Here is a 27,420-nt window from a genome sequence, read left to right as displayed (position 1 = left end):
ATACTAAAAGGTTAGGTAAGGCCATGAAGGGCATAATCCTTAAGAGTAATCCATAAAATCAGCTGTTATCTCAGTTGTGTATGAAATGTAGCAGTGTCATGCCTCAGGTTTTCATATTCATCTGATGGAGGTTTAAATTCTCAATATGCACATAAATTGTTCAACTTTGCAATTAAATATTACATTAACCTCAGTGATATAAAGAAATTTTCCTATTATTAAATAATTTTGCTGTTTAAATAAAACACATATAAAATTATAATACTGTGTTATAAGTCTAAAAACCAGCAACGGTTTTATTCTGCTTAAATGTCCTCAAAAATTCCTGAGAAAAATCAGAAGAGAGCTTGCCTAAGAGTCATTCCAAATATTGACTTTCAAGCTCTTTAGAATTGCACAATTGTAGAACTGAATCTCTGTTTTTGCCATTATTACCATGCATGTTTGCACAATTTTCAGTAAATCTCTGTACCTGTTTCCAATTTTCCAAGCAAAATGAGGGGTGGCTCATGACCTTTGCACAGTACTCTGTATTTCATCATATTGAGCATTTATTCTAAGTGACCATTATTATAGTTAGGTCCATAATTAACTTACAGAGCTTTTTTTGTAGTTTTGCCTCTGTACACCACCACAGCTGATTTTAAATCAATATGTGATCAAAGTGCAGACTTTCAGGTATAGGAATTATAGTGATTTTTATACATAGTGTCACATTTTCAGAGACTTACAAGTAATTTGACAAGTGATAATCAAACACATTTCTGTACCAACTGAAGCAGATATAAAATCATGAGTCCATTCCAAGTGTTGAGCTTATATTTGGTAACCCTTTCACTGGATGCTGGAACTCTCAATATAAGATTCAAAAACACTGAGGACGCAAGCAGACCATCATTAGGCTGAAAACCCAAAATAACTATCCAGCTCAGCAACATCAAAAGGCCTGAGGGACCGCAGAAGACAACTAAAGTGCACAATGACCGAATTATTTCCACAGTTAAGAAAAACAGCTTCATGACATTTAGCTGTGAAGACTCTCGAGGAGGCAGGCGCATCACTGTCAAAGTCTACAACTAGGAGACATCTACATGAATGTAGATACAGAGAAAAGAGGGCAGATTAGAATTAGCCAGAAAACATTTAAAAAATGTTATGGCACCGCATGCATGCTGTCAGTGGAACTGGGTCACCAATGCTTATTGATGATGTGACTGGTGATAGAAGCACATGGATGGACTGTGGAGCACACAGGGCTATACTCTCTGCTCAGACTCAGCCAAATGCTGCTGAACTGATAGATGGTGCTTCACCGTGCAGATGGATAACGGATAATGACCCAAAACATACTTCCTTAAGAGCTTCTTACAGTAAAAAGATGGGATAATCCTCAATGGCCAATTCAGTTACATGAGCAGCAGCCCAACAGAGCAGCTTTTCAGTTATTAGACACACAGCCACATGCAAAAAGATCCAAAGGCACAAAGATAAGTAGCAACTGAAGCCGTCTGTTGTAAAGGGAGGAAAAACAGCATTTGGTGATGTTCATGGTTTTATCCAAGTGCTAAAAACAATCCTTATTTTTACGTCACTTTTTCCAGTTCATTTTGAGCTTCTGGGGGACATTTCTAAAAATTGCTTCATGGATTAAAAAAGAAAGCCTGCCCTTCAGTCACATCTTGCTTTAAAATCCACTGCGGCGGTGTATTGTCTGAAAACGTCTGTGCCTAACTGTATAACATGTTGTTAAAAAATCCCAACAGACTAAGTAAAAGTGGGGTTTTCTGTTTTTGCACAAAACAGATTTGTGACCAAGTTTTCCCTCGCAGACACATCACTTTGTACGCAGCAAAGATCAAACCTTTTCATTTAAACAAATGTTATAACAGCTGTTGTAGGGTCAACCACCGCCAGCAGAAGTGGTGGGCTGGGGTGTTCCCAGAAGAAGGGTGGGGGTCCAGCGACTACATTGTTTGGTGTTCTTTTTGGCAGTAAATCACACACTGAGGAGAACGTTTCATAACTGAATCATCGAGCAAACAATGACGTTTGCATGCACCGCACATGACCGAACCCTGACAGCACCCTTCAGTTCTTTATTGAAGCTTCACTTTGTTGTTTACAGAGACAGACCAGACCAGAAAATACACAGAAAAAAAATGAACTTTTAATTATAATCTGTGAAGCTGAGGGAAAGCAGAAATCTCTGGACGCTGTTTTCAATCTTCCCTCTGTGTTCTCAAACAAAGAATCAGTATTTGTATTCCCCCCCTTTTTTTTAGCTCTGCATTTTCTAGCAGGATAATATTGATGGCTTCAGTCAGGACTTCTTGCCACGCAATTAACAGGTTTCACAAATATCCACCTCCCCATGTGCTCTATAATTGTTTCAGATTTCTTGTTAAAATTCTGGTGAACACAAGCGATAAGAGTGCAGAACTGCAGAAAATGAGGAGGGGAAAAAACAGAGGCAGAGAAAGCAAGGCTGACAGATGGACCACAAATGTGGAGGAGAGCTCTCCCGCTGAAAAGTACAGCAAAGTCTGGTCTTCCATACCCAGCATGCTCCATTTTTTTTTTCCACCATTCAAATTCATTTTCCTTCTGCAGTTGGACTCAGAGTATCTGTGCTGACATTCAGTGCTCCAACAATTAAATTTTTTACCCATTTTTCCTGAATTTAGGTTGGATTTTTCACATTTCCATGTGGCTGCTTTGTATTTAGATGAACTAGTGTGAACTGCAGGATTAGTTCAGGATTTCCTAATACAAGCTGTTCACATATTTTATATCACTGAAAAATGTTTTGACGCTCCACAAGTCTGTAAAACACAGTTCAGATCATTTGTAGACCCCAGGAAACATCATCATACCGCTTCCAGACAGGCTCTCAAATATGTCTTCTCATTAAATTCCAGCTGTTATGCTACGAATATGAACTCGATACAAAAGTGTTTGACTACCTAACATGCTTGTGTTATAGCTGAAGGTGTCATTATATAGCAGTGTCTTTTAACGTGCACTATTTTAGAGCTCTGCTGCAGAGATTTACTCCAGAGGGTGTAGAGGAAAACTTCTACGGGTCCTGGCTTTGTGCATGTGGGAAATGCTGTAATATTGAAAAAGGAAGGGAAGTATATTTTCTAAATTAAAGGAGTCATTGTGTGAAAAAAATCTCTTCTCTTGATCAGAAAAAGTTGCTCAAATGAAAAAAGAAGTATTGTCCATATATTTTTGACTACCTTATGCACTTTATTACAAAAGGAAATCTGCACTGGAGTTAAATTGGAGCATCTGGAAAAGATTTTCAGCAACACAATAAAGTCTGTGTCTCAAAAAGACCCACATGATTATTAAAAAATGATAAAAGTGTCACCACACAAACAGGTTCAGCAAGAGCAGGAGTACTCTTGGCTGGGTTTAGATGGTTTGCATCCCCATCAGGTTAGAGGTGCCCAACTGCAAGAAATCAAAGATATATGAGTGAACAGTAAATGTCCCCCAAATCTTCTTTTTTTATGTTTTTTTTTTTCACTGCCAAGACGTTTTTGTAGTGTTTATATGTGTGTGTGTCATTCTGTCTGTAAACACGATAGCTTGAAAAGTTTTGAATGAACTATGTGGGGGTGTAGAGTGGGGTCATGTTAACAGTCCATTAAAATTTGTCATCTTAACGATTTATTGGTCAAAAATATATATATTTTTGACCAATAAATCGTTGGTCAATATAAGAGTTTTTTGTATACAAAAAACTCTTATATTAACCTATAAAACTTCTATAAAACTTCTATAATTCTTACAAGGTCGAACCTTCATCAAATGTCTTTTATCTTTAAAACTATTGGCAACATTTAGGCAATTATACCAATATATGAGGATTCTGACTCTACAGAAAGAGAATGTCTAGTTAGTCAGAAATAAACTGTAAACTCAAGCTATTCATGTGCAGTTACTCACATTATCCATTACCTACTCCTACATTATGTTTGTGTAGTCAAAGTAATAATCTGCACTGCAAACTTCTTAAAGTTTGCTCAAAAAGAACACAGAAAACAAAATGAATAAATACGAAACACATTACTGTTCCCTTAAATGTAAATACAGCCCAGAGAGAGAGAGCTGCCTTGACGGAGGAGTGCTTCTTGTTTTCCATAAGTTCATCATTTAGCTGACAAAAGCCTCTCACTTCTCTCCTTCCAGCCTGATTCATGTAACGTTTTCATAGCAGCCTGTGCACTCCAGAATTTTCATGTCATGATAAAATTAGCTCTATTATTTCCTTTTGGGGGTCCATTTACCATCTTCTACCTCCATCTGAACCTACTGATCAATGATGCCGCTTCTCGTGAGAGTCCGATGGCCAAAAATATTCAATTGCGCACATTTTTTGAATAAACGTTGCCCTTCTGTCTCAAAGGATTTCTCTATATGAAGCTGGTAAAAGCACTGACACCAGGAGTGTGTGACATAATATAATTCAATGCATTCAAAGGTTGTAACAACAGGCTCTCCTCAAAAATGTGTAGTTTTTCTACACCGCTGCAAGTTACTGCTGATCACTCAACACTAAAACACCTCCAGAGAGGAGATAACCCTTTACAAATTCATCTGAAGTTCATATCAGGACAATCTTTCATAGCGCAGTATTGTTTGACAGTTTATCACAGCACACTGATAGGGGAGGTTAGTGTACACCAAGTATACATAGGTTTACTGCACAGTCATGTTGTTCACACCATAATTAGGTTGTTTGCAAGGAAACTGCAAACTCTGGAGATTTTAAGCATTTTAAAAATGTACCGACTCTGTCGTTTTTCTCTGATAAGGACAGTTTCGCTCATTAGGCTCATGTCTGAACTGGAAGACGCGGGCCTAATGCTCAGGGTGGGGGGTGAACTGAGTAACTGAGCTGCACAGGACATTTAACCCCTAACTCTGCTTTTACTCTGAGGCCAACAGATCAGAAGAGGAGAGCTGCACAGTCGTTGCTGTTTTAAGTCAGTTTCTGATAGTGTGTGAGGTGCCCCCCCTTCCAGCCTCTTCATTTTCTCCTTCCCCCAGCTCCCTCTCTCGCCTAACATCAGCCCATCAGTCACCTTCTTTCTCCTCCTCCTCCTCTCTGTTTTTCCTCCCCACTCTCCCCACAGACAGTGTGCTGCCGGTCTGTGAGCTGGAGAGACACTCGGACGACACACAAGAGAGAAGTCTTCAAAAACAAACTTTGCAGAGCCATCTTGCCTTTTCCCCGACCGTGGATGAAAGAGGACTGCTCTTTGTTCTTTTCCTACATCCTCCAAGAGTTTTCTTTGTATATTTTCAAACAGAAAGCAGCAATGCTTAGATTCTACATTCTCCTAACTTTTGCTGGTGAGTACATCTTAACGGTTTTGGCCAGCGCTGGTGGATGAGGGCATGCTTCTATTAATGCCAGTTGCAATGATTCATACTTACCATTCCCTCTCTCTCTAACGTCTTCCTCCTCTTTGTTTCTCTCTCAGTCAACATCCAAGCCAACAGCCAGCTGTTGCCAGGCTCTTGCAACTTTGAGTCCAACACCTGCGGATACACGTCAGATGCAGACTTTATGAGCTGGACCCTGCAAAAAGATGGTACTTAAAACTACGGCACCCTGCACTTTCAGGGTTTAAAACGAATTTAACGTAGGAGCTTATAATGAGTGTAGAGTTAAAGATGTTTTAATGACAGTTTTGGTGCTGGTTTTGGCTGTGCCACTAAAGCAGTGCGGTGAAAAGAAACCCATCTGGTCTGCATTGATTGCAGCATCTCTGAACATCTGGAGTCAGTGAAATAACACATTAGTTATTAGTTATTCTCGTCGGGTTGGTACCGCTGCAGCTGATATGAATGAATGCTGCACACGCCCTTATCTTAGTATCTGTGTGATATCACCGTCTGTTCATGCAAAATGATCAAAGCCAACAGATGGATGAATGAAGGTTAACGTTTGTGCACGCTTTGGTCGCCGTGGCAGAAACTACACAACTTCTTAACCATTGCTAAACAAGCATGTGTAAAATTGTACACTCTTGTGTGGTGCATGAACAAAATAGTGAGAAGTCTTGAGCTGTATTTATCCTGGTGAACCAATGACAAGGTTTCGTCACGTAAATAGTGACATGAGGTGGAGCCTGCTTTAAGCCTTTGAGGTCTAAGTGATCACCGGTAATCACATTAACCCAAATATGATCAGAAATTACTCTTTCTGATAGATTAAATCCTGTTCACATTTTTCCAGAAAAGCCAATTTGGCTTTTCTCTAAAAAAAGGATTGGGGGCAGAATTATCATCAGTAGTTTCTATGAAACTGATCCAGTCCAATAATCTTTTATTTAGTATATATAAATGTGGATCACTGGTGATAACCTTAACCTTGTATTTTGGAGAAAGGAAACAAATTTGGGAGCGTAATTTAAAAAATCCTCCAAACTCAATATTTTGATTGCCTTGACTTACGGTTAGGGGGCGCCACTGATCATGACTGAAGTGGGATGTATGCTTGTAACTGGAGAATGAAAGTACATGTCACATGATTGTGACTGGCCTGTTCATACCACCGTTTCCTCTTATGTATTTTTGGCTACATCTTCTGCCGCCATTTTTCAAATTGACTGGAAGAAAACACCCGCCGCCAGCACAAGTATAAATGCTGGCAATGGTATCGACCACTTGCATAGGCTCTACTTAGAGTCGACGCAGAAGCATAAATTATGCAGAATTCATGGTAATGTGTTTGTGTCAGAGGGTTAAGAGGATACGCCAGTAGTTTGCCTAAGTGTTTGGCTTTGCAGAGTGAAGGATTATGGGTATACAGTCTATGCAGAGGTGTTTGTGTGCAGTCCTCCAAAACCACCAGCGCATAGCTGAATAGGGAACTGTGTGGTGGTAAAATGCTGATTGGTTGAAAAGTTGGCCTGAACAGGAAAGGAAAGGACCGCAGAGAAGCACAGACAGTGGACACCTTTCATTGTTTTCAAACACTCAGTGTCATTTCAGCTCTTTGCATCCTGTAATTGTGACAATTTTCGTCACGGCCAGCTGAAGGAACGGCAACAGCCAAAGCGAGACTAGCCAAAAAAATCCACATATTTTTCACACTGCTCCTGATGACAGTGAACACCACGAGCAGTAATCCAAAGAACAGAGAAGGTGAGGGGAAAAACTGGACAGATCTATATAGACAGAAACAAGAATGCCACATGGACTATACACTCAGGACTAATTTGAGGATAAGACACAACTGCATGTGATGAAGACAATCAGAGAGGAAGCAAAACTCAAACAGCCATAGAAAAATAGAAAAACAGTCATACTACAACAGGAAATGAACAAAAGCTGTTTAGTCTGTCATTCTTGTTTCACTAATTCAGGGGGAACACCAGAAAACCTAACACAACACACAAATAACAAACTCAAATTAGGAACTGAAGGTAAATACAAATCAAGAATGTAGAACTAATACTGGAACAGTAAACCATCTAGAAAGGCATTGAAAAGTCCAAGAAAACGTATCTGGAGCCATAAATACAATCAACAAACTACATTATGAGTATATTACTGTATTGAAAGGACATGACAACAGAGATCAAAAACTCAATCTACAAACAGTAAGAATCAAAACTTCAAACAGAAGAACCTGAACAGAAACCCAAACCCAAATATATTGACTGAGGATTCCCAATCCAAAAACAACCTCAAACCCAAGGACCGTGGCATTAACTCCGATTCAAGCATTTACTAACAAGCTGTGTTCACTGATATTGGGTTTTCTTGAGCCTGTGCCGTGACTTACACTGTATAACACCTGTTTTTAATTCAGAATGGAGGGCCTGACAATCAAAACCACTTTTTGGTCCTATGTGTAGATGGTAAGAGGTTAATAAATTAAGTGTTTGAGTTGAAGGCAACTAGACTTCTTATTTAAGTTCTTTAAGATGTTTAACTTGTCATTCAGAAGGTTTCTTCAGTTCTAACAGCTGATGTGGAGTCCCAGATATTTAACTGCTAGTGCGGCTTTCACCTTGGAGGTGGTCCTGAAAGTCCTTGATACCGACCTGTCAAATGAGCGGTTAGACTCACATGAGCTAACATATGAATACCTGGGACTCCTCATCAGTTTTTAGAACTGAAGAAGCCTTTTGAATGAGAAGGCAACCATGACCTGGATGACTGAGAACCCATCTATTCAAGGGTATGGTTAAGGTTAGAGGTAGGTTAACATCCTGCAAAAAAAATAAAAGAAGCTTCATTTTAGAGGCAAAATTTTCTAGTTTCTGAAAATGAGTCTATTTAGCTCGTGGTTAAATCAGTCCCTAACACTAGCCCTTACTCACCTATGATCTGGTGGGTGATGAGAGGTTAGATGATATCAGTCATAAAAACAAACAAACAAAAAAACTCTTTATCTCTAATCTTGAGCCATGTAACTGGTGAGGCAGAATTTCTATCATGGCTCTATCCTGCTGCTCCAAATCCTGCTGAAGAAAACCTCTAATTACCACTTTTTCCCCACTACGATGTTTGCTCACAGCCCACTTTGTCCAAAAATTGCTCTGCTTCTGTCTGGGATACTCTGTGTTTTCCTGTTTCCATCTTTGTTGCTAATGCTGCTGGCGTGCCAGAGAAGTCGGTGTATTTGGTGCATTAATAGTGTGCTTAGTTCCTGCTCATTTCTTTTCCTTTCCTCCACTGCTCTTTATCCCTTTCATTGCTCTGCGCAGCCAGAACAGGAGCAGTGAAGTCATGTCAAATGTATGTATAAAGCAGTTTTTATGTACCCTTTTTACTCTGCTTGAAACCAAATCAGGCATTGGGATGATCTAATCAAGACATTGCATCAGTTTGAGGTTTTAACATCTGTTGATTCAGTTTTTAAATATAAACAACTGCAGTTTACTGGGGGAAGAAAAGAAACATTGAATTTTCCAAACTGAAATCATCTCAGTCCTCTGTGTGTGAGTGTGTTCAGGAGCCCCGGGGCAGCAGGGCATTCCACAGGGACAAATAATAAATGACAGACCACTAAGAAGAGCTCAGAGGACCCTGGAGCAGAAAAGAGTTGCTGAGGTGGATTTTATGATGCTCTGACTCAAAGTGTCCTGACTTTGGCCATGAATCCTGATGCAAAATGTCACATCCCGTAAATCTGGGTTTTCTATAACTTTTTTCAGATAGAAATGTGCAGTAACACTACATCTGATTTTTAACAGGTTCTAGTCCTTAAACAGAAAGTGTAAAGAAAATGATTGATTTTTGCATATTATCTGGAGCTGGCTCAGACACATTTGATAATTCCAAGCATTTAAACACAAACTGATGCTGGGATTTAGAGCTTATTTCTGTCAGAACGTCCAAACCTGCACATCGATCAGTGAGCCTGTTAGCTGCCTCTGTGTTCATATTTAACTCAGTTAATTAGTGTGGCTGCACTGTGTGGATCAGCTAATATGATTTCAGGTCCGGCAACAACAACACCCAACTCTGTTAATTTGCTAGTGCCTTTCAGTTTGTACTCTCACAAGCTAGCAAATTAGTAGATATATAATATATAGTTAGCAAATTACTAGCTTGTTAGTAAGCCACAAACGGTATAAAAGTTACAGTATGTACCTTGATTTCTACCAGAAACTAAAATGTGTGGCCAAATTTACTAATGCATGTGCAGTCCTGTGAAAACACTAAGTGCACCCCATGATTTTTCTGGCTATAAAACCACCTTTTATTAGAAATAACCTAAAGTAATTGTTTTCTGTATGAATTCATCAGTTTCTCACTTTGCGGAGGAATTTCGACCCATCTTTCTGAACAATGTTGTATCAGTTCATTGAGGTTTCCAAGAATTTGATTTTGCACACAGACTTTCACTGGGATACTGAAACACCGTGACCTTCAGCCTTTCTGTTGTAGATTTGTTTGATCAGATGTTTTTTCTCATTGTACTGTCAACATTTAGCATGCTAAATGAGGTTTGTAGAATCTGAAATATAGCTCTTGGGTTTTCTCTGAGCCTTGCACAGTTTGACCTTAGTGAATTTGCTGAGATCTACTGATGATCGCTTAATTAAGTGCATTTGATTAGCAGCACCTGCCTGTGTGCCCCCTTAATTCCTATGGAAGCAGGAAGGACTGCATAGAGTCCTGTGAAAACCAAAAACTGGACTGTAAGGGTCTCTCTTGTATTACAGTGAAACATGGGTTTTCAGTACTTTAGGTTTTTAGTCACATTTCTGTACAGACTTAGGTCCACAGTGCAACCTTTTCTACATGTGTTTTCTTAACAGTGCACACCCCTTTAGTAACTTTTCTCTAGTAAGTATTGAACTGAAATTACTGCCAAAACGCAGAAATTAATTGTTGGGTCTGTGTTTCCACAAGCCCCACTGGTTTAGAGACTTATTCATCATGAAGAAAACAAGACAGTCAGCGATTGATTGATTTACTTGCAAGGGAGGCCTTGTTGGTGTCTACCATGAAACGACCCCAAATCCGGCCTCCTCTGGCTTTTATTGAGAACGTTTACAAACACCTCCCCTCGTAACCCTCCTTGGTTACAAAGACAAGGCACTGTATGCATATGTGTGTGTGTGTGTGTGTGTGTGTGTGTGTGTGTGTGTGTGTGTGTGTGTGTGTGTGTGTGTGTGTGTGTGTGACCTCCTGCTGACCAAAGGGTCGTAAACGCAGGAAGCAACATCACAAGAAACAGATCTTCCAGATAGGATGTATCTGCAATAAAAGACTAAAGCTGCTTTTCTGATGATCCATCTGCATTTTATTATCTATTATCATGTTGTTGTGCATCTTTTTATGCCTGGCCCTTCTCATGAAGGGTCTATATTTCCAATTAGTTTTACAGCTGACAGATACTTATAGCTGGTACTGAGTGTGCTGTTAAAAATCTGCCTCCAGAGCATTTTTATGGAGAAATGAACAATAAGAAATGTACCTCCAAAGGGCTGAAAGTTTTTAAAGTCTTATTCCAAACATTAAAACGTTTGCTTTAAAGCAAGACGTCACCAAGCTTTTCCTTACTGACATATGTGATATTAGAGTGGTGGCTGCTGATATCAAAGGCAGCCAAAGGTTAGCTTATGTAATATTAGCCACTCTGGGCCAAAAGATCAGCTTCTGACTGCCCTAAACACCCAGTTTCAGACATTTTTTCTTATGGTTTTTCTTATGCAAGTTTTCAAAAGTTGCTTTTGTCAGAGAACCAATCAGAAAGAAGCTAGCTTAAAGCAGCAGGAGCTAAAACAGTCTGTTTCAGACAGGATAAACTGAAGGCCCACTAACAGTCAAACAGTGATAATTTACACTGTGAACCATGCAAAATTTACTCAAAATTTATAAAAAAAAATATGGAGCTGGAAATGAGGAGACTACATTACTTAACTTAAGAACCTTATTTGTGGCACAAATATTAAAGATTTGTACAGCAGCAGGGGGGGGGGGGGGAGATCAGGCAGCAGCTGCCATAAAAATGCTCTTGATCATGCTTTGTTTATAATGAATGAAATGCTGTATTTGTAATCCATTTGTTCAGGCCGTTTTGTCACAGTGGAAGCAGCCGTGAATGAGGATCAGGAGGACTACATAGGCAGTGGTGCTGACCCACAGCAAGAGATCATAGGGGTGCTGCTGAGTCCCCGTTTGGAGCATGGTGAGTGGAGCTGCCTGAGGCTTGTCTATCAGATCACAGAGCCAGGAAGCCTGGAGGTCCTGCAGCGCACCGAGGGGAACAGCTTTGACAGGCCGCTGTGGAGCAGCCGGTTGCCCTCCGACAGCTGGGTGGTCTCAAGCATCGACCTGCAGAACAATACAGAGCCTTACAGGGTAAAACACTTTTCAAATAGTATCTAATCTTTGTTTAAGAAAGAGATCAGATTAAAATGTACCAAAACATGGCTGAAGTTCCACCAGAAGCTCAGGGCTGTTATATCTCTTTTCAAAATATAAAAGGTACAACAGCTAAGCTATTCTTAGGTACTGAAAGGGGAATGGTTGGGTAGATTACAGCCGGAAGAAAAGGTATAAAATGGAAAATGTTCATCCTGGGACTCCGCTGATAAACACCCAGCTGTCTAGTTGTGCAAGAAAAAAAAACTTGCAATAATATGAGAATAAATGTGTGATCTTACAAGAAATCCCACTGCACTTCAGTTCAACTTTCTCACAGGTTACCAACTAATGAGAGAAAATGAGTGCAAAGAAAGGTAAAACTAAAACATACTAAATATTTACTCACACTTTCCTGTTTTTATTTTTTAAAGACTGAAGATGCAGTCAGACAGCCGATTTTCTAACCTGCACATGTGCAGAAAACCTCTCAATCTCTCATTGAAACGACACATGCAGGTTAAAGTGACACATGCAGACCTAAATTGAAGCGAGTATGAAACATGCTTGTAATTATCCAAACACTCTGGGAAAAGTACAGCACATGTTTACACTATATGCAGAGGCAGAGCTGAGTCTGACAGGGTCTGTGACCTACATCAGGCTATTCCAGACCTGTGCTATGTGCAGGCCCCTCAGTGCATAAACACATTTCAGTCCAGACCTGGGTGAAGAAAATTCATGTGCCAGAGGTTTAGATTTCACACCAACTGCTGAAGCATTGTGCTATTTACTCCCACTCAATGAAATAAATCCACCCAGCATTAACTTTTGTTATTGGAAAAAAAAGCTAGCTTGACTTAGGGATGGAGGTAGTGTTAGTTTGCTAAAGATGGGACATACTTGGCTAAGTTTAAGTGCTGTTGTATTGTTTTTAGAGGCACTGGATGAGAGAATGAAGGGTTATTAGTTAATGATGGCAAGCTGCATCTGTGGACAGTACAGGGGTTGTGCAGGGAAACAGATACCTGCGAATAACCGAATAACAAAAGCAAACCTGCTTGTTGTAAGAGATAAACTGGCTATTGAAATAAAAGCATATGATTGTACCCATCTACATCTAAAATATGCTTATTTTTTCTGTGAATTTGGGCGTTTTAACATGGGAATCTGTGGAGGCTGCCTCACTTTTAGATCAGACTCAAGTGGCCGCTCAAGGAACTGCAGTTTTTGATGCTTCACCTTAAATTTAAAATGTTCAACTTCAAAGCTGCAGCCAAAATATTCCAATTATTTTTTAGATTGAGATGCACTGGTAGGACTGTATTTCCCACCTTTAAATATGAAGACTTTCTGCCAGTGACTTCTAATAACTAATTTTGAAGGAGTAACCCTATTTCTGGCATTTCTTGCCACCTTGCAGTGCCAGAAATATTCATGCTTCCATAAATTAAAGCAAAAAATAAATAAGACAAAAAAAACAAAACTTCTAGTATAAATAGACACCATCCAGCTGAGGCACTCTTCATCGTAATAGGCTACACTAATTTGAATACACATTGTGTCAAGAACAGCTAAATTTCTTTTTTAAATGTTGATGGGTTTGTATCTTGAACCCATCTGCTGGAACGTTAAGACAATATAATTACACTGCAAGCAAGACGCAAGTAGGCAAACTTCTTCATGGTACTCGTGCACGGGAGAGAACCGGACAAACGCCGTTCCTTCGCTTGGCCCCAGTTGCTCTCGTCCGTTCTCCCGTACACTGCCCTTTTATTGAGGTTACATGAATATGCATAAGTTCACTAACATGTGACGTCTACATACACACAAAGAGTACCTTGCCTGTGTGTGTGTGTGTGTGTGTGTGTGTGTGTGTGTGTGTGTGTGTGTGTGTGTGTGTGTGTGTGTGTGTGTGTGTGTGTGTGTGAGAGATCTGTGTGAGGTCAAGATGTGACCCTGTGAAGACTCCCCAAGGCTAGTGCCAGGACGTCTAACTCCATCTAACAAAAGGCTCTTATACTTAAACAGATATGCGTGTGCTTGCTATACCATAAATCAACAAGAAAAGATAAACTCTCCTAGGGAGTGTGATCTATGCCAGGACACTCTGGGGAATGTATGCACTCCCTTCTACAGCTACACAAAGTTAATACAGACCTCTTTAGGATGAAGCATTCTTTCAATCCACCAATGATTATATACTTCTAAGCATATATGAGTAAATATTTCTAAGCATAAATGACAATCAACAATACAACCCTATCAAATGTTGTTTTTTGATATCTCTTTTTATCACTTCACAAGTCAGAAAAACGTCATCATAGTAATAAAATAGCAGACAGATCAATCCATGAATGAAATAAACAAACTCCTTTATAACCTCTTTAAGATTATAGGCAGGAATAAAACAGATTTTTCATGTAAACTGTAATAGAGTGTATATTTCTTTCTCAGAGGTTGAGAAAATAACCAGTAAAAATTAAAATACGTTTTAATTGAAAAGGTGAAAGATGCATTGTTTTACTAATCTATATTGCCACGGCAGTTCACTAGATGAGTACGTTTTTGTATTTCTGATTATTGCTGTTTTCCTTCCTTCACCCCCAACCACTCACGGAAGATGGCCGGCCCTCCCTGAGCCTGGGTCTGGTCTCGTTCTTCCTGTAAAACTGAGTTTTTTCCTTCACACTGTTGCCAAAGCGCTTGCTCATAGGGGTCATACTATACTGATCTGCTTGTCAAATGGACATATTCCATTTATGTCAGGATATGATGAGAGGACCCAAGTGTAGGTTACAGAGGGAAAGACAAAAGATTTCAGGAAACAAAGAATGTACTAGACAGAAAAATGAATGAATATCAGGGAACAAGTGGAAACTATCAAAAGCAGGTTCAAATAATGAGGGCAGGGCAGACGATCTCAAACGGGAGAAGACAAAGATAGGACGTAGACACAAAAACAAGATACGCGAGAAAAGAAAATCTCAGAGTAAAACAGGAAATAACTAAGATTAAGTGATGAAGGCCATCAGTAAAGGTGATGACAGAGACAGGGCAGCACAGCAGGCAGAAGAAAATAGTAGTTCACCACAGGAACATGATGATTTACTTAAAGAGGATGCTTGACATTAACGCTTTTTGAGCATGCTCCAATAAACCAATAAGTATTATCAAGCTGTTTTCACTTTGGAGGTTTTTAGCCACTTTTAGCTTGTAGTTTTGGCTTTATTGCACACTTGCTGCAAAACAGTCTCAGCGTTTTCCCCCAAAACCACCTTAACACCTTAAAAGGCATGACATATCTTATCCATCGACCTGTGTGTCATTCCCTCGTCTGCACGCCACTTTAAAGCAAATCAGAGTTAGGAAAACTAGACTAGCTATCAGCATAGTTCACGAATGAACTGTTTTTAACCTCATGTGATGCCTTTGTGATGTCAGACCTCACTTCGGGGGATTACTGACCATGTGTCGTTGATTAGGTCGTCATCGAAGGTAAACCTGGGTCGAGCAAAGGGAGCAGTGTGGCCATCTTTGAGATCCACATCAGCCCTGGATACTGCCTGGGTCGGTGACTTCACACTTATGTCACTCACACATCTTACTTTAAACTGAAAGAAAAACATGACCCACATATGTACGCCTTGATGAAGACCATCTGCACCCTGATCCTCACACATTACAAAGCTCCGACAGCATGAAAACGCTTTCACGTGCGCACCCATAACAGCGGGTCTGTTGTTCATTTGTCTGCCTCTAGAATGTGATTTTGAGGAGTCTCACCTGTGTGGATACAATAACCAGTGGAATGCCAATGTAAACTGGTATGTGGGAGGAGGCGGGGTCCAGGTTCTCCACAATGCTATGCCAAATGATCACACATACAACAACGGGTCAGGTGAGCAAGAGTGATTTGTACATATAATTACTGGGTGTACTATTAATGACTCGTGAAGGGTCAAACTGGTTTTAGTTCATAAGCTAACTACCACAAAGTTAACGAGGGCTACAATGGGTCAAAGTACAGGTACACTCATACAAATACAATAATGAACTGCCTGGGATACTTTAAAAAGTGAAATTTCATCATTATATATCAGACAGTTTAACATATGGGATGTAGTTTCTAGGTTTTTAGGTAGTGCTTCAAATCTGCATTCTTTGTAATGACCTCTAGGGATGGTATGTACGAATTATTTAACAATTCTGATTCCATTATCGATATCACTTATGATTCGATTTCTCACTGGCTCTGCTTTGGGACTAACCACCATCACTAAGCAGGATATGAAAGACATTACATTCATGCAAATGTCGTCAGTATTTCCCTTCTCTATTGTGATATATGTTGGGTAGTAATTATTACACATATTACACAGAACACTGTTCTTAATAATAAGGTAGTACGTTGCTTAATCACTAATCGCTACAGCCCCATACACCAACACCTATCCCTGGGCTAATGAGAATACACATATGATCTTTCCCTTAGTATTTAGGAATGAACACAAAACCAGCAACACGAAGCAAGGATCAAAACCAGCACAAAGAGAGTTTAAAGCGATCGCTACAGTGATTCTACTTTAGAAACATGAACAGGTAGAAACGGAGGCTGCAGCCTGACTGCTCATCAGTTTGTTATCCATTGAGGTTCAGGGTCTGGCTGCAGGGCTGGGGTCAGCTTTAACGTCACTCAGGGTTCTTGGCTTAGCTTGTCTGTGCAGATGCTTGCAAAGAGTCAAACTTGTGTTAGCAGTAGAGTAGACAATTACACTCTTGTCTTCTTGTGCAATTAAAATAAAAGTAATGTTTATATGCACTCTAAAGACCGCGCCACTATTTTCCTCCGAACTGAAGTCAGTTGAGTGCAAGTTCAAGTGGAACCCACAAGTGGGATCAATAAGCAAGGAAACTAACAACTCCAAGGAATTTAACTACTGGGAACCAGTTCTCTACAGGAACTCTAATGTCTATCCTTCCAGTCTGTTTCCACTTTGTTCATCCAATAAAAGGGAAAAACAAGAAAAGCCCCAAAACGTATTAATCCATTTTCTTAACTGCTTACCAAGTTCAGTGTCATGGTGGGTCTGGAGCCTATCCTAACAGATGGACCGACCCATAGTCCATTGCAGAGCGCCGAACTATGCCTTCAATTGCAAAGCAATTCAGTCAATTCAGACTGGATCCTTAGGAGGGTTAATTCTGGGCCCCAGGCTTCGCATTTGATACCCCTGATCCTGGTACAGACCATTTCGTTTTTCCTCAATGGTCTGTAGAACGGTCACCAGTTGGACTCAGCTCACCTTTTACAAACATAACAAAGGTCTGTAATGACTTGTCCTATGGCTCTAACTTGACAAGAGTGGTAAACATAATTCAAAATGTACCCAGAATGGTCCTATCTTTCAGACTGACAGCGTCAAAGCAACACATTACTGTAAGTTTTAAAGTTGTTAAAGCTTTAAAGACTTTGACGTAGGTGTTTAGACATCTAGAAATCACCAAATCAGTGGTTACGTGGCCTAAATAAACCCAGAGAACTCTCCCACTGAATTCCTTTCAGGTCACTTCATGTATGTCGACTCCATCTACGGCAAGACGTTTAAAGAAGTGGCCAAACTGGTGTCTCCAATGACGCAGGTGCCGATGTCCGGCTGTCTGAGTTTTCAGTACCAGCGCAGTGAGATAGGAAACCTCTTCTCTGTTTTCACCCGGGACCAGCTGGGTCAGTACCAGGAGTTGTGGAGGGCAGGGTTGGAGAATCAAAACGACTGGACAGAAGTTCCTGGAGAGTGGATACCTGTGCAGGTGGACCTGAAGGCACCCTACTCGGTACAGGTCAGTTCAAGACCTCTTATGAAGTCTTATGTGATGACTTAATGCACAAAGCAAGACCGCTACTTTTAAAGGAGGCAGCTTTTTTCATATAAAAGCAAAAATAAATTAAGTGGTAGTTAAAGATATACTTTTGCTGCTGTGAACCTAATTTTAAAGCTGGATTCTTTTAGATAAATTCCAATGATGTATTTCTTGAGCTCAAAATTATCTTATCTTATGTGCTGTGCTCCTATTTCTGTCTTGTCTTTCCCCAAACCCCAAAACAAAAGTCTCTTCCTGTTAAAAGAGACCCCACAATCACCAGATGCTCTCTCTAACAATATACGTAATATATGTGACTTACAGTATAAAGTGCCTGGAGACAACTGTTGTTGTGGGTTTTTTACAAGATAAATAAAAGTGATTGAATTTTTTTTTTTTTAAAGTTTGCTATTGAGGTATATAACAAAAACCTCTTTGAACTTTAGCAGACTGCCACGGTCACCCATACTTTGCACGGAAGAAAACAACTTGCCTGTAAACACTGAGCAGAAGAGAAATTGTGAACTTGCAAACCAAAAAACAGAGAACCTTTCCCTTCAAATGCAGACAGCTGGAGACCTGGTTGAGCAGTCATTGCTCTTATACTTATTTGAAGACCCCTTGAAGTTCGCTGCCGGGAGCACATGTGTAGCTGGCGCATTGAAATGTTAATTCTCAGCAGACAAGTATATGCAGTCACAAAAAAGGCAGGCACATGGACATTCACAAAGCAAACCCTAGTGCTTTACTGACTTTACTTTGAAGGTGAAAGTCCTCCATTTGTAATTTGGATTGCACTTTTTCTATCCATCCATCCAAACAAAAATACATTGGAGAGCACATCTCTAGTGTCATTGGGGAAATATAAAAAACATTAATTGTGCTATCAATTGTGTTATTGTTTGACAAATGTTACATATCTTTTATGTATATTTCTCTGTCTCTATGGCCACATGCAAGAGATGATTGAGTTGGATTTCACTGAACGTCTCTGTTATTCACATAATAGTCAGGATTTTAACTTTTAAAATCTTTAATTGTTCCGTAGCTTTAGTCGTGTAGTATTAATTGAAAGTACAAGTTTCTGACAATGTAAAAAAAACAAAAACAAAAACCAATCAATGAGTGACTGTTTTAAACTGTGACTTGGATTTCTTTCCATGTGTACGTAATATAGTCGCCAGTGTATCTACAAAGGGAGTAATACGAGTAATCTATGTTAAGGTAGTCTTAATTGATAGATTAATTGATAAACTGCTTGCGGTCTCATAGGTATACATGATGACCTATAACACAGATGTTCTGGTAGGCAGTAAACTGGGCAGGGTTAAATGCAGTGACTCTATGTTAGGTTATCTTTAACTTCTTGTGCTTCCATCATTCGTCTGACAAATGTTTTTGTTCTTTATTTGGTTTTAAAAAGTTTTTGGGGTTTGACTTAAAACTGCTACTAAACTACTACGACTACTGTGCACTAACAGGTAAATATGAACACATCTGTGTGAACACATAACGACCTACAACTTTGTTTATGTCCCTTTAGGTGGTCTTTGAAGTGGCGTTTAACAGTCCACGTGGCGGACGTGTTGCACTTGATGATATTTCCTTTTCTTCGCAGTTCTGCACCACAGACACTGGTGAGCTGCAGATAAAGCCCCTTATTCTTTCACCGCTAATGTCACCAGTAAAATAGTCAAACTTGGTCAATCTTAAGCCTCCAAATTTTAAGAATTTAAATTAATTAATATCTTAAAGCACCAAATCCAAGTAGCAGTAAAGTCATAAAGTCTTTCATATATCAAAATTTGGGAGTTTGCATGTAGATTAAGAAGATGAAAATAACCATGATTAATATAGGATTAATCCTACAGGGTCTACAGATGTTAACATGAAATCGAATACAAATGTTTAAAGGACTGAACAGGAGCCACAAAAGTGTTTATCCTACATTAACCTGCGGTTTCTGTGCATTTATTCTACAGAGCCAACTTTTGACCCCTCTATCGCCAACTGTGATTTTGAGTCTGGTTTCTGCCTCTACACCCAGGAGCAGGCGAAGGAGTCACCGTGGAGAAGAGTCTCCGTGAAGCCCAACATATTCAGGAATGGAGACCACACCACAGGAGCAGGTGGAGAAACAACATCTGACCGTGGACTTCCACTGTTTAAAGTGGACTTATTACACTTTTCTGTATTTCCTAGCATATATAAAATGTGACAATACTGTTAAAAATGGCCCAAGTTTCAAATAATAGGGTAAGCTGATGTGCACGTAATTATGCATGAATCATGAAACGCATTTAGAGTCCGAGAATAACAATACAAGCAGAATAGGTCAACTGTGAGGCTGCCTCAGAGAGAAAGTCCTGATTTTTTCCACCACCAAAGAATCCTTTTTGTTAGCAAAAACATCTAGCAGACCAGTACTCGTAAAACATCTTTTATTCTACCATATCACCCAGGTTTCCTATGGGCAACACATAATTGGCTTGACCATAGAAAACCCACATAGAGGCCCCAAAGAGCAAAACTGGTATGTGCCCTGGATGGGTACACACATGTGGAAAAATGTGGGTTTGCCTTGCCTAGTTCCACGGTTTATCCACACCTACTCGCAGTGGGCCCAGATGTGCTCTACATTTCATGCCAGTACTGTGGGTTTGCCCACAGCGGCCTCATACAGGCCCCAAGAGGGCACGTTTGCTGGGTAGTTGAGTTTTCTTGAAATTTCTTTAAGTAGTCTTTGATAATAGTTCTCCAAGCTTTGTGACATCGAAGGCATTGAGAGTTTTCCTTTGGATGTTGGCTTTTGTTTCATTATCTGCAAAGATGATCTCCCATTGCTACAATAATGCTGAGGTCCTGGGAAGGCCAATCCATGGTCTATAGTGCTCTGCTCCATTGTGTGTTTTTCATTTCCCTTTCTTAAGACTGGCACTTCCACTGAAACCATTACTCATAAGTCTTAACAGAACAGTGTAGATCAAGTGAAAGGCCAGATGAATTTCTTAGGTGCCATGTCAGGTGTTTGGGGGATTTGTTTTTTGTATTTCCTAGGACATGACTTTTAGCTGTTTATCACCTGTAGATAGTTTCCTCCACTTTTCTCCACTTTTGGTCTGAAAAATATTATTGTATGCCTGTCGAGTAACAAAGTGCCAGAAGATTAAAGAGTTTAAAACTGGCAAAGTTGTTCGTTATGTTTAGACACAGCACTGGTTCATCTCAGTGTTAAGTGGCTTAAACAAAAAAAACAAACAAAATATTCCTTTTGTCAGGTACAAAGATTGGACTAAAAACTGCATGAAAAAGCAGCCAATGGTCAAAGAAAAACTTTGAAATACCCCCAGAAAGCTGTTCAAGACCACTTTTAAAAATACAAAAAAGTCTGGCTCCTTCATAAAGAAATGAAGGCTTTTACACAGAACTGTAGCTGGTAAACCAAGTGAACCACAGAGCATTAACAGCCTGGTATTGTTCTCATTAGACGGTGGATGTGAACAAACATCAAAGCTGTGAAATTTAGGCCAGCGTTTTGGTGGTCTGTCGGCTTTTTAGACATTTCTTTGCCTTCACGTGGCGACAGCATCCATGCATGCAAACAAAGCACAGTTTGCCACTGAAAAACAGTTGAGCAGCAGATCATTACCAGGTGTGAGCGGTGATGGGAACGATCACAGCAAGCAGATTCCGAGGAAGAGAGAGTTAGCAAGAAAATAAAATGCTGTCTTCTCCCTCCAGGATCTTTCCTGTTGGCTCACTCCCGACTGGGCCCACGCTCCGGCTACGTTAGCCGCCTCATCAGTCCAACTCTAGCCGGGAACATGAAGTACTGTCTGACATTTTACTTCTCTTTGAGGGGTGAGCTGCACCCTGAAACTCGACAGATTCATATATTTTCCCTGCATGTTGGCATTTATTTGAAATGTGTGAATCTTCTGCTGGAGCTGATCTGAATGATTCACCAACCAGAAATAACTCTGGCAAATGCAGGTTTCAATCAGACGGACCAGGCTCTGGCTGTTTATCTGCTGCATGCGAACGGCAGCCAGGAGAAAATCTGGACTCAGGCAGAGAGGTCGAGGGGAATCTGGATCGCAGCGGATGTCACCTTCCAGACGTCACAGTCTGCCAAGGTCAGCTATGAGGAAGTGGGGGGAAAGCACACATGTGTGAAAGAATAAACAAGGAGTTGGATAAATATATATCCACCTCCTTGTTTATTCTTTTATATATATATATATATATATATATATATATATATATATATATATATATATATATATATATATATATATATATATGTGTGTGTGTGTGTGTGTGTGTCCTGGTTGACCGTTTTCCTGGAGGAAAAGAAAAAAATGGAGGGCTGAAGATTAGAAAGCAGTGAACAAGACAGGAAGGAGAGAAGAAGGAAAGAACCAATAGAAAAATGGGAAAAAGGAAAAGAAAGAAATGAAAGGAAGTGAGAATTGTAATGCACAAGCATCAGTACAAGAGGGAGAAAGAGGGAAAATGTGCAACTGACAGAACTGAAAAGAAAAAGTGGGAACAAGAAACAAGGAATTGATTCATTAATTATGATGGAAAATGGGAGTAAATACGGGGGAAGAAAGAAAAATGAACGACAGAGTAAAGACTGTGAGAAATAGATAAGAAATACACTGAGAAATGAAGACAATGCTTCAGAGAGGGAAAGATAAAAAGGAGAAATTGTTTTTTTTTTTAATTTACTGCTGCTGTAGGACATCATCATCACATGTGCTGCGTGATGAAAATAAAGTCATTCAGATGGCAAGGTGCTCAAAGGATTTCTCTACACTGGCTCAGTATTTCACTCATGATTCATTCCTGTCCTAACTGACTGACTAACTGAGGCTCGCGCACACACCAGCACCAACCCAAACAAAGGGTTATGGTTAAAGTGTCTTTGGTTGGGATCGATCTTTAAATCTGTAAACACCTCGTGACTCACCGGTTTGTCCTGTGTTGTTCAGGTGGTCTTCGTGAGCACCTGCAGGAGTTTCTGGGACTGTGGCTCTGTGGCTTTGGATGACATCAGCGTGAGCCTTGGAGACTGCGAGCTGGTGGCGGGTAACAGCTACAAAAAAGCACAGAGAGAGAAAGAGATGTTTTTATTTTATAACCCTGCTTTCAAAGAAAAAACCCTACTAGCCTAAAAACAAGAAGCTGGAACCCTGCTTCTTCCCTTATTCTGCATATTGATTTTCCTCTTGTAGGCCTGCTGTCGTCTCTTCTCCCTGGACGCTGTGATTTTGAAGCAGGGTTGTGTGGTTACACTCAGGACAAGAAGAGCGATGCTGCTGACTGGGAGAGGAGGCGGGGGGCCACACCGACCTCATACACCGGACCCAGAGGGGACCACACGGCGGGACTTGGTGAGTCACCTCTCCTTTTGTATAAATTGATCCTTTCAGTCATTATAAGCCCCTGACCTACACTGTGTGCTCCGCAGGATACTACCTCCACCTGGAGGCGTCGCCGATGCTGCCCGGCCAGAACGCCCGGCTGATGTCCCGCACTGTGAGAGGAACCAGGGGACGGCACTGTGTTAGCTTTTTCTACCACATGTATGGGTCGGGCACAGGCCAGCTTAACGTTCGCATCAACAAATATGGAAAGGAAGAGCTGCTGTGGCAGAGGAGCGGCGAGCAGAGCATCGCGTGGCTGAAGGCCCAAGTCGAGTACCAGTGTCACAGCCAGCATCAGGCAAGAGTGGAAATAACTTTCTCCTTAATGCAGAAAAATTTATTTTAAACAGTTTAGATGAAGATGGTGGTGGATGTTGACTGGCAAACAACTCACTTGTGGAACACGTGAGGACAGAACTGTAGAGGAGGGGCGATGATCTCAGTTTCTCTAAGAAGCCGTGCTGAGAAATGAGGATCACTTTAATGTCACTGAGATGCTTTAGTGCTTTCATTTAGCCCTCAAAAATACAAGGCCAGAATTGGCCCTGCAAAGACTCCAGTGTGGCCCACTAGACTGCTTCAGAAAAAATGAAGGAGGTTATGCATTTCTAGAATTTTAACTAAAGTAGTTAAGTAATAGATAAACAATTACATGACAGAAAAGTGACCGCTTAATAAATCCAGGACAGTCTGCGCAATGAGCTACAAGAACGTTTTCTGTAATTTTACATATTTACCATGTAGAAAAACTGAAGAACCGATGCTGTTGAAACTGCTCTTCTTTCTCTTATATTGAGATATCTCAGGGATTAAATGTGTAGTTAAACATATTTACACTGATAGAAAGATCAAAGTGGGCTCAACGTGCTAACAAAACAACTTTAAGTTACCTCTTCATTATACCACTTAAATCAATAACATGTTTCATAAGCTGTTAAGCAGCATAACAAACTAATTCCTGATGTAAAAGTGAAATGATGCGTCTTTAATTTTATTCTTTAACATTATTTTCAGTATCTGACAGGCATGAAAATAACAGCTCAGTGGTTCTGCGAGAAATTTAAAAAGGCAAAAGCAGAACATATATTTTCCTTTTGATAACAAAAGGGATTTTCTTTTGGAAAGAAAATCACCCCAGTGTGGTCTTTCTGACTCCACTGTGATGAAACTCGTCTCCACAGCTCGATGTCTTTGAGATTTGGCACAGAAGAAGATGTTTTTGTTTTTTTTACATAGCTTCAGGCTTCTTTTCAGTTCGATGGCTTTCTGAAGACTGTCATTTTGAAACCACACACAACCAGTGGTACAGAGTCATTGCCCAGGAAACAAAGTAGCCTATAGGAGACTGTGTCATGGAAACATGGGCCTCGCTTTAGTCTCGGTAAGATGAACTCAGTTCGACATCCTCTCTTGAACTATTCTGCCTTCAGCATCAGCTTTGCCCCTGTCAGCCTGCAGGTTCAGTATAATTGGTCCTGTCTGGACGCATCACTGTGCAGACTGCATGCACACGTGGGTGTGCCAGAATATACTGAGTACCTAAAATCAAGAAATTACAACGTTGAGTGAAAGACTCTCGAGGTGAATGGATCTTATCTGCAAACAAACTTTAGCACATTTGATCTCATTTATCCTCTGTTCTGGGTATTTCAACATCTCGGCTGTTTTTATTTGGCTAAATGAAAGTTTCAATAATTAAAGGATCATTTTTAAATTTCGCTCCCCTTTGCTCTCTCTTCTTTCTCCCCACCACTCCCCCACCCAGTCGAGGCAGATGACTGCTCCTTCATGAGCCAGCCTCTGTTGGACTTCCCTTCATCTTAAAAGGGATTTCTTCCTCCCCACATTCACCAAGCGCTTACTCGGTGTTGCAGGTCTCACTCTAATATTGTAAGGTCTTTATCTTACAATATAAACACATTGAGACGAGGAGCTAAAAAAAAAATAAATAAAATAAACTCATTCTCATAGGTTAGATATGAAAATATTCAGTGGAGTAGGAATTGTGATTAAAAATCTATAAAGAACATTAAAAATAGTAACAGTAAAATTCAATACTGCTGTTAATAAGACAAGAGATTAGTGCTGCAGAAAATTGTTAACCTGGTGATTTAGCTACTAAAGTAAGTACTGAAGCTTTAAACCGCCTGAGTCTATTTGTTTTATTAGCTGCAGTTCCACAGTGTAAAAGAGACTCAACAGCAGATCAGTATAAGTCTAATACATTCATGTGTCACCAAATTAATACATGCACATTCCCACAGTTTTGGCTTTATTCAGTGGTTTTAGTAACGTAGAGCTTAACCTAGCACATATAAAATGTATTCCCTCTGCAGATAATCTGAAACTTGCATAAACATGCTGTAAATAAAAGAATCAGTGAAAACGTGGTACTCCCAACCTGGCCATTTGTTCAACATAGGTTACCATGGTGATTTAGCAAAGTTAAAAAAGGGCCACTATCATGATTCAGAAAACTCTGACTTTAAGCTCAGCCTTGCTCGCTGAGCTGTTAATGTAGCACAGACCTGCATGATCGTCATCCGTGCAGGTCTGTGCTGCAGCGGTATTAGAGCTTATTTATAGGATAATTCAGTCTAACTTGGAGGTAAAAACAGAGCAGGTGACTTTAGTTAATTTGCAATTATTTATTATAACGACTCGTTCATGATTTGAATCAGAGTCAGAGTGCCTGTTATTGTCAGTGCATTGTAAAATACAGTGAAACTGAAGAGCTATTTCTGCAGGTGTTTCAAAATAAATAACACACAGCATAAAAAAAACAAACAAAAAAAACATTAATAAATTATTAATAACACTAATGACACAAAAAGTATTTTTTCTTACAGAAAGTTTCTTGAATTTTGAAACATGGATGGATAGCTCTCTGTATTATTATTCTTGGGTCTTTACTTTACAATTTGAAGCACCTTGAGGCAGCTGTTGTTGTCATTTAGCACGGCATAAATAAAACTGAAGGGGGGGGGGTGTCCACTGCTGACCTGAACTTTCTTAATCTAAACACTTTATTTGTCCTTTTGTCCCAGATTGTGTTTGAAGCGATCAGGGGTTCTTCAATAAGGAGTGACATTGCCATTGATGATGTTATTTTGGAAGGTGGACCTTGCCCAGGTAAACAAACTGAAACATCCTACAAAAAAAGAAAACATGCAATAAAGGATTTCAGATTTGTCACAACTTCCTGCTTACTTAATTTTTTCCTTCAGAAATGGGGATCAGCACCACTGTGGGAACCTCCAATGAGATCGAGTAAAGTGCAAGGAGTGAAAACGGCGTATAATGCTTACCCCCCCCCCCCCCCCCCCCTTCCTGTTTTTTGCACATTACAGACAACTCAAAATGTTGTTGAGTCCTGACTCCTGCATGTCAGTCTCAACATGTGGACAAAGGAAACTTCTCATGTAGTTTCTCTCTTCTTGGAGCGACACATATCAGTCATTTCACAGTCAGCGTTTCTCTGCACTGTAGCAGCAGTGAGCATGTGTTTTTCTTCACATTTGTATTGCATTAGATTAATGCTCATTGCTCAAATAAAGCGAGGACGTTCTTTAACATGAGTTGCTTTTGGTTCTCTCTGTTGATGCCTGGAGTTGGATACAAGAAATATTGTATTTTACTGTCACCTAGTGGGAATACAGCATAGCATACAGGGTCATTTATAAAGGAACAGTGTGAGGGAATTGAGATTCCTTCTCAGGCGATTCAACCTGCAGTCACACCTTGAACCATGTCGCCTGAATAATTCTTATGGTGGGTAAATGACTCTACGGACCTCTTCCAAGGTGACAACCACACTACAGGTTAAATACCTGAGACTCCCCATTAGCTCTGAAGTTTAGCTGCCTTCAACTTAAACCCTTAAGTCTGCAGTAAGAACCAACCTCATAAATTAAAAAAAAGAAAAAAAAAAAAGAAGTTACATCAGAGGCTCCACACTTCTGTTTTTCCTACACAACCTGTTCATTAATCACCTTAACTGACAGAGGAACAGATGAATGGTTACCACAGATATTCTTATGAAGGGTCTGAAAGCAAATCAGCTAAAATCCTGTGGTCCAAACAGTGGACTTCATAGAAATGTTTTTTGGATTTAAGTGTGGCTGTTCTCATGACCATTTCCCCCAGTTTTAACCAGATTAACTGGTGATTCTACAGTGGAACATGGACATTATATTAGCACTGCCAGAATATTCCTGACTCCAGATATGCTGATGTATTCTCATACACACACCGGTCACATGCATGCGTAGGTAAG

The 27,420-nt window shown here is 40.1% G+C and overlaps 1 protein-coding gene across 1 annotated transcript; it reads left to right on the top strand.

Annotated features, from left to right (window-relative positions):
• The first annotated feature begins 4,996 nt into the window (after window positions 1-4,996).
• On the top strand, window positions 4,997-26,722 carry LOC113026041 (MAM domain-containing protein 2). Its single transcript, XM_026174438.2, has 15 exons — window positions 4,997-5,367; window positions 5,499-5,609; window positions 11,558-11,847; window positions 15,336-15,420; window positions 15,614-15,751; window positions 17,417-17,691; window positions 19,256-19,349; window positions 19,695-19,841; window positions 21,454-21,573; window positions 21,706-21,848; window positions 22,710-22,806; window positions 22,953-23,111; window positions 23,189-23,442; window positions 26,192-26,276; window positions 26,372-26,722. The coding sequence occupies exons 1-15, from the start codon at window positions 5,256-5,258 to the stop codon at window positions 26,416-26,418; spliced, it is 2,157 nt and encodes a 718-aa protein (XP_026030223.2). The 5' UTR covers window positions 4,997-5,255; the 3' UTR covers window positions 26,419-26,722.
• Window positions 26,723-27,420: the final 698 nt, after the last annotated feature.

Source organism: Astatotilapia calliptera, chromosome 7, assembly GCF_964374335.1.
Source record: "Astatotilapia calliptera chromosome 7, fAstCal68.1, whole genome shotgun sequence".
Taxonomy (NCBI): Eukaryota; Metazoa; Chordata; class Actinopteri; order Cichliformes; family Cichlidae; genus Astatotilapia; species Astatotilapia calliptera.
The sequence above is the reverse complement of the archived record's forward strand: the minus strand, read 5'-3'. Positions and strand labels throughout refer to the sequence as shown.

What these genes read in the sequence shown, in the direction of transcription:
- LOC113026041 (XM_026174438.2), top strand. Translation starts at nt 5,256, where the DNA reads ATGAAAGAGGACTGCTCTTTGTTCTTTTCCTACATCCTCCAAGAGTTT. An exon ending in AGGCACCCTACTCGGTACAG is followed by an intron (nt 17,692 to 19,255) that starts GTCAGTTCAAGA and finishes ATGTCCCTTTAG; the next exon opens with GTGGTCTTTGAAGTGGCGTT. An exon ending in ATTTTACTTCTCTTTGAGGG is followed by an intron (nt 21,574 to 21,705) that starts GTGAGCTGCACC and finishes TGGCAAATGCAG; the next exon opens with GTTTCAATCAGACGGACCAG.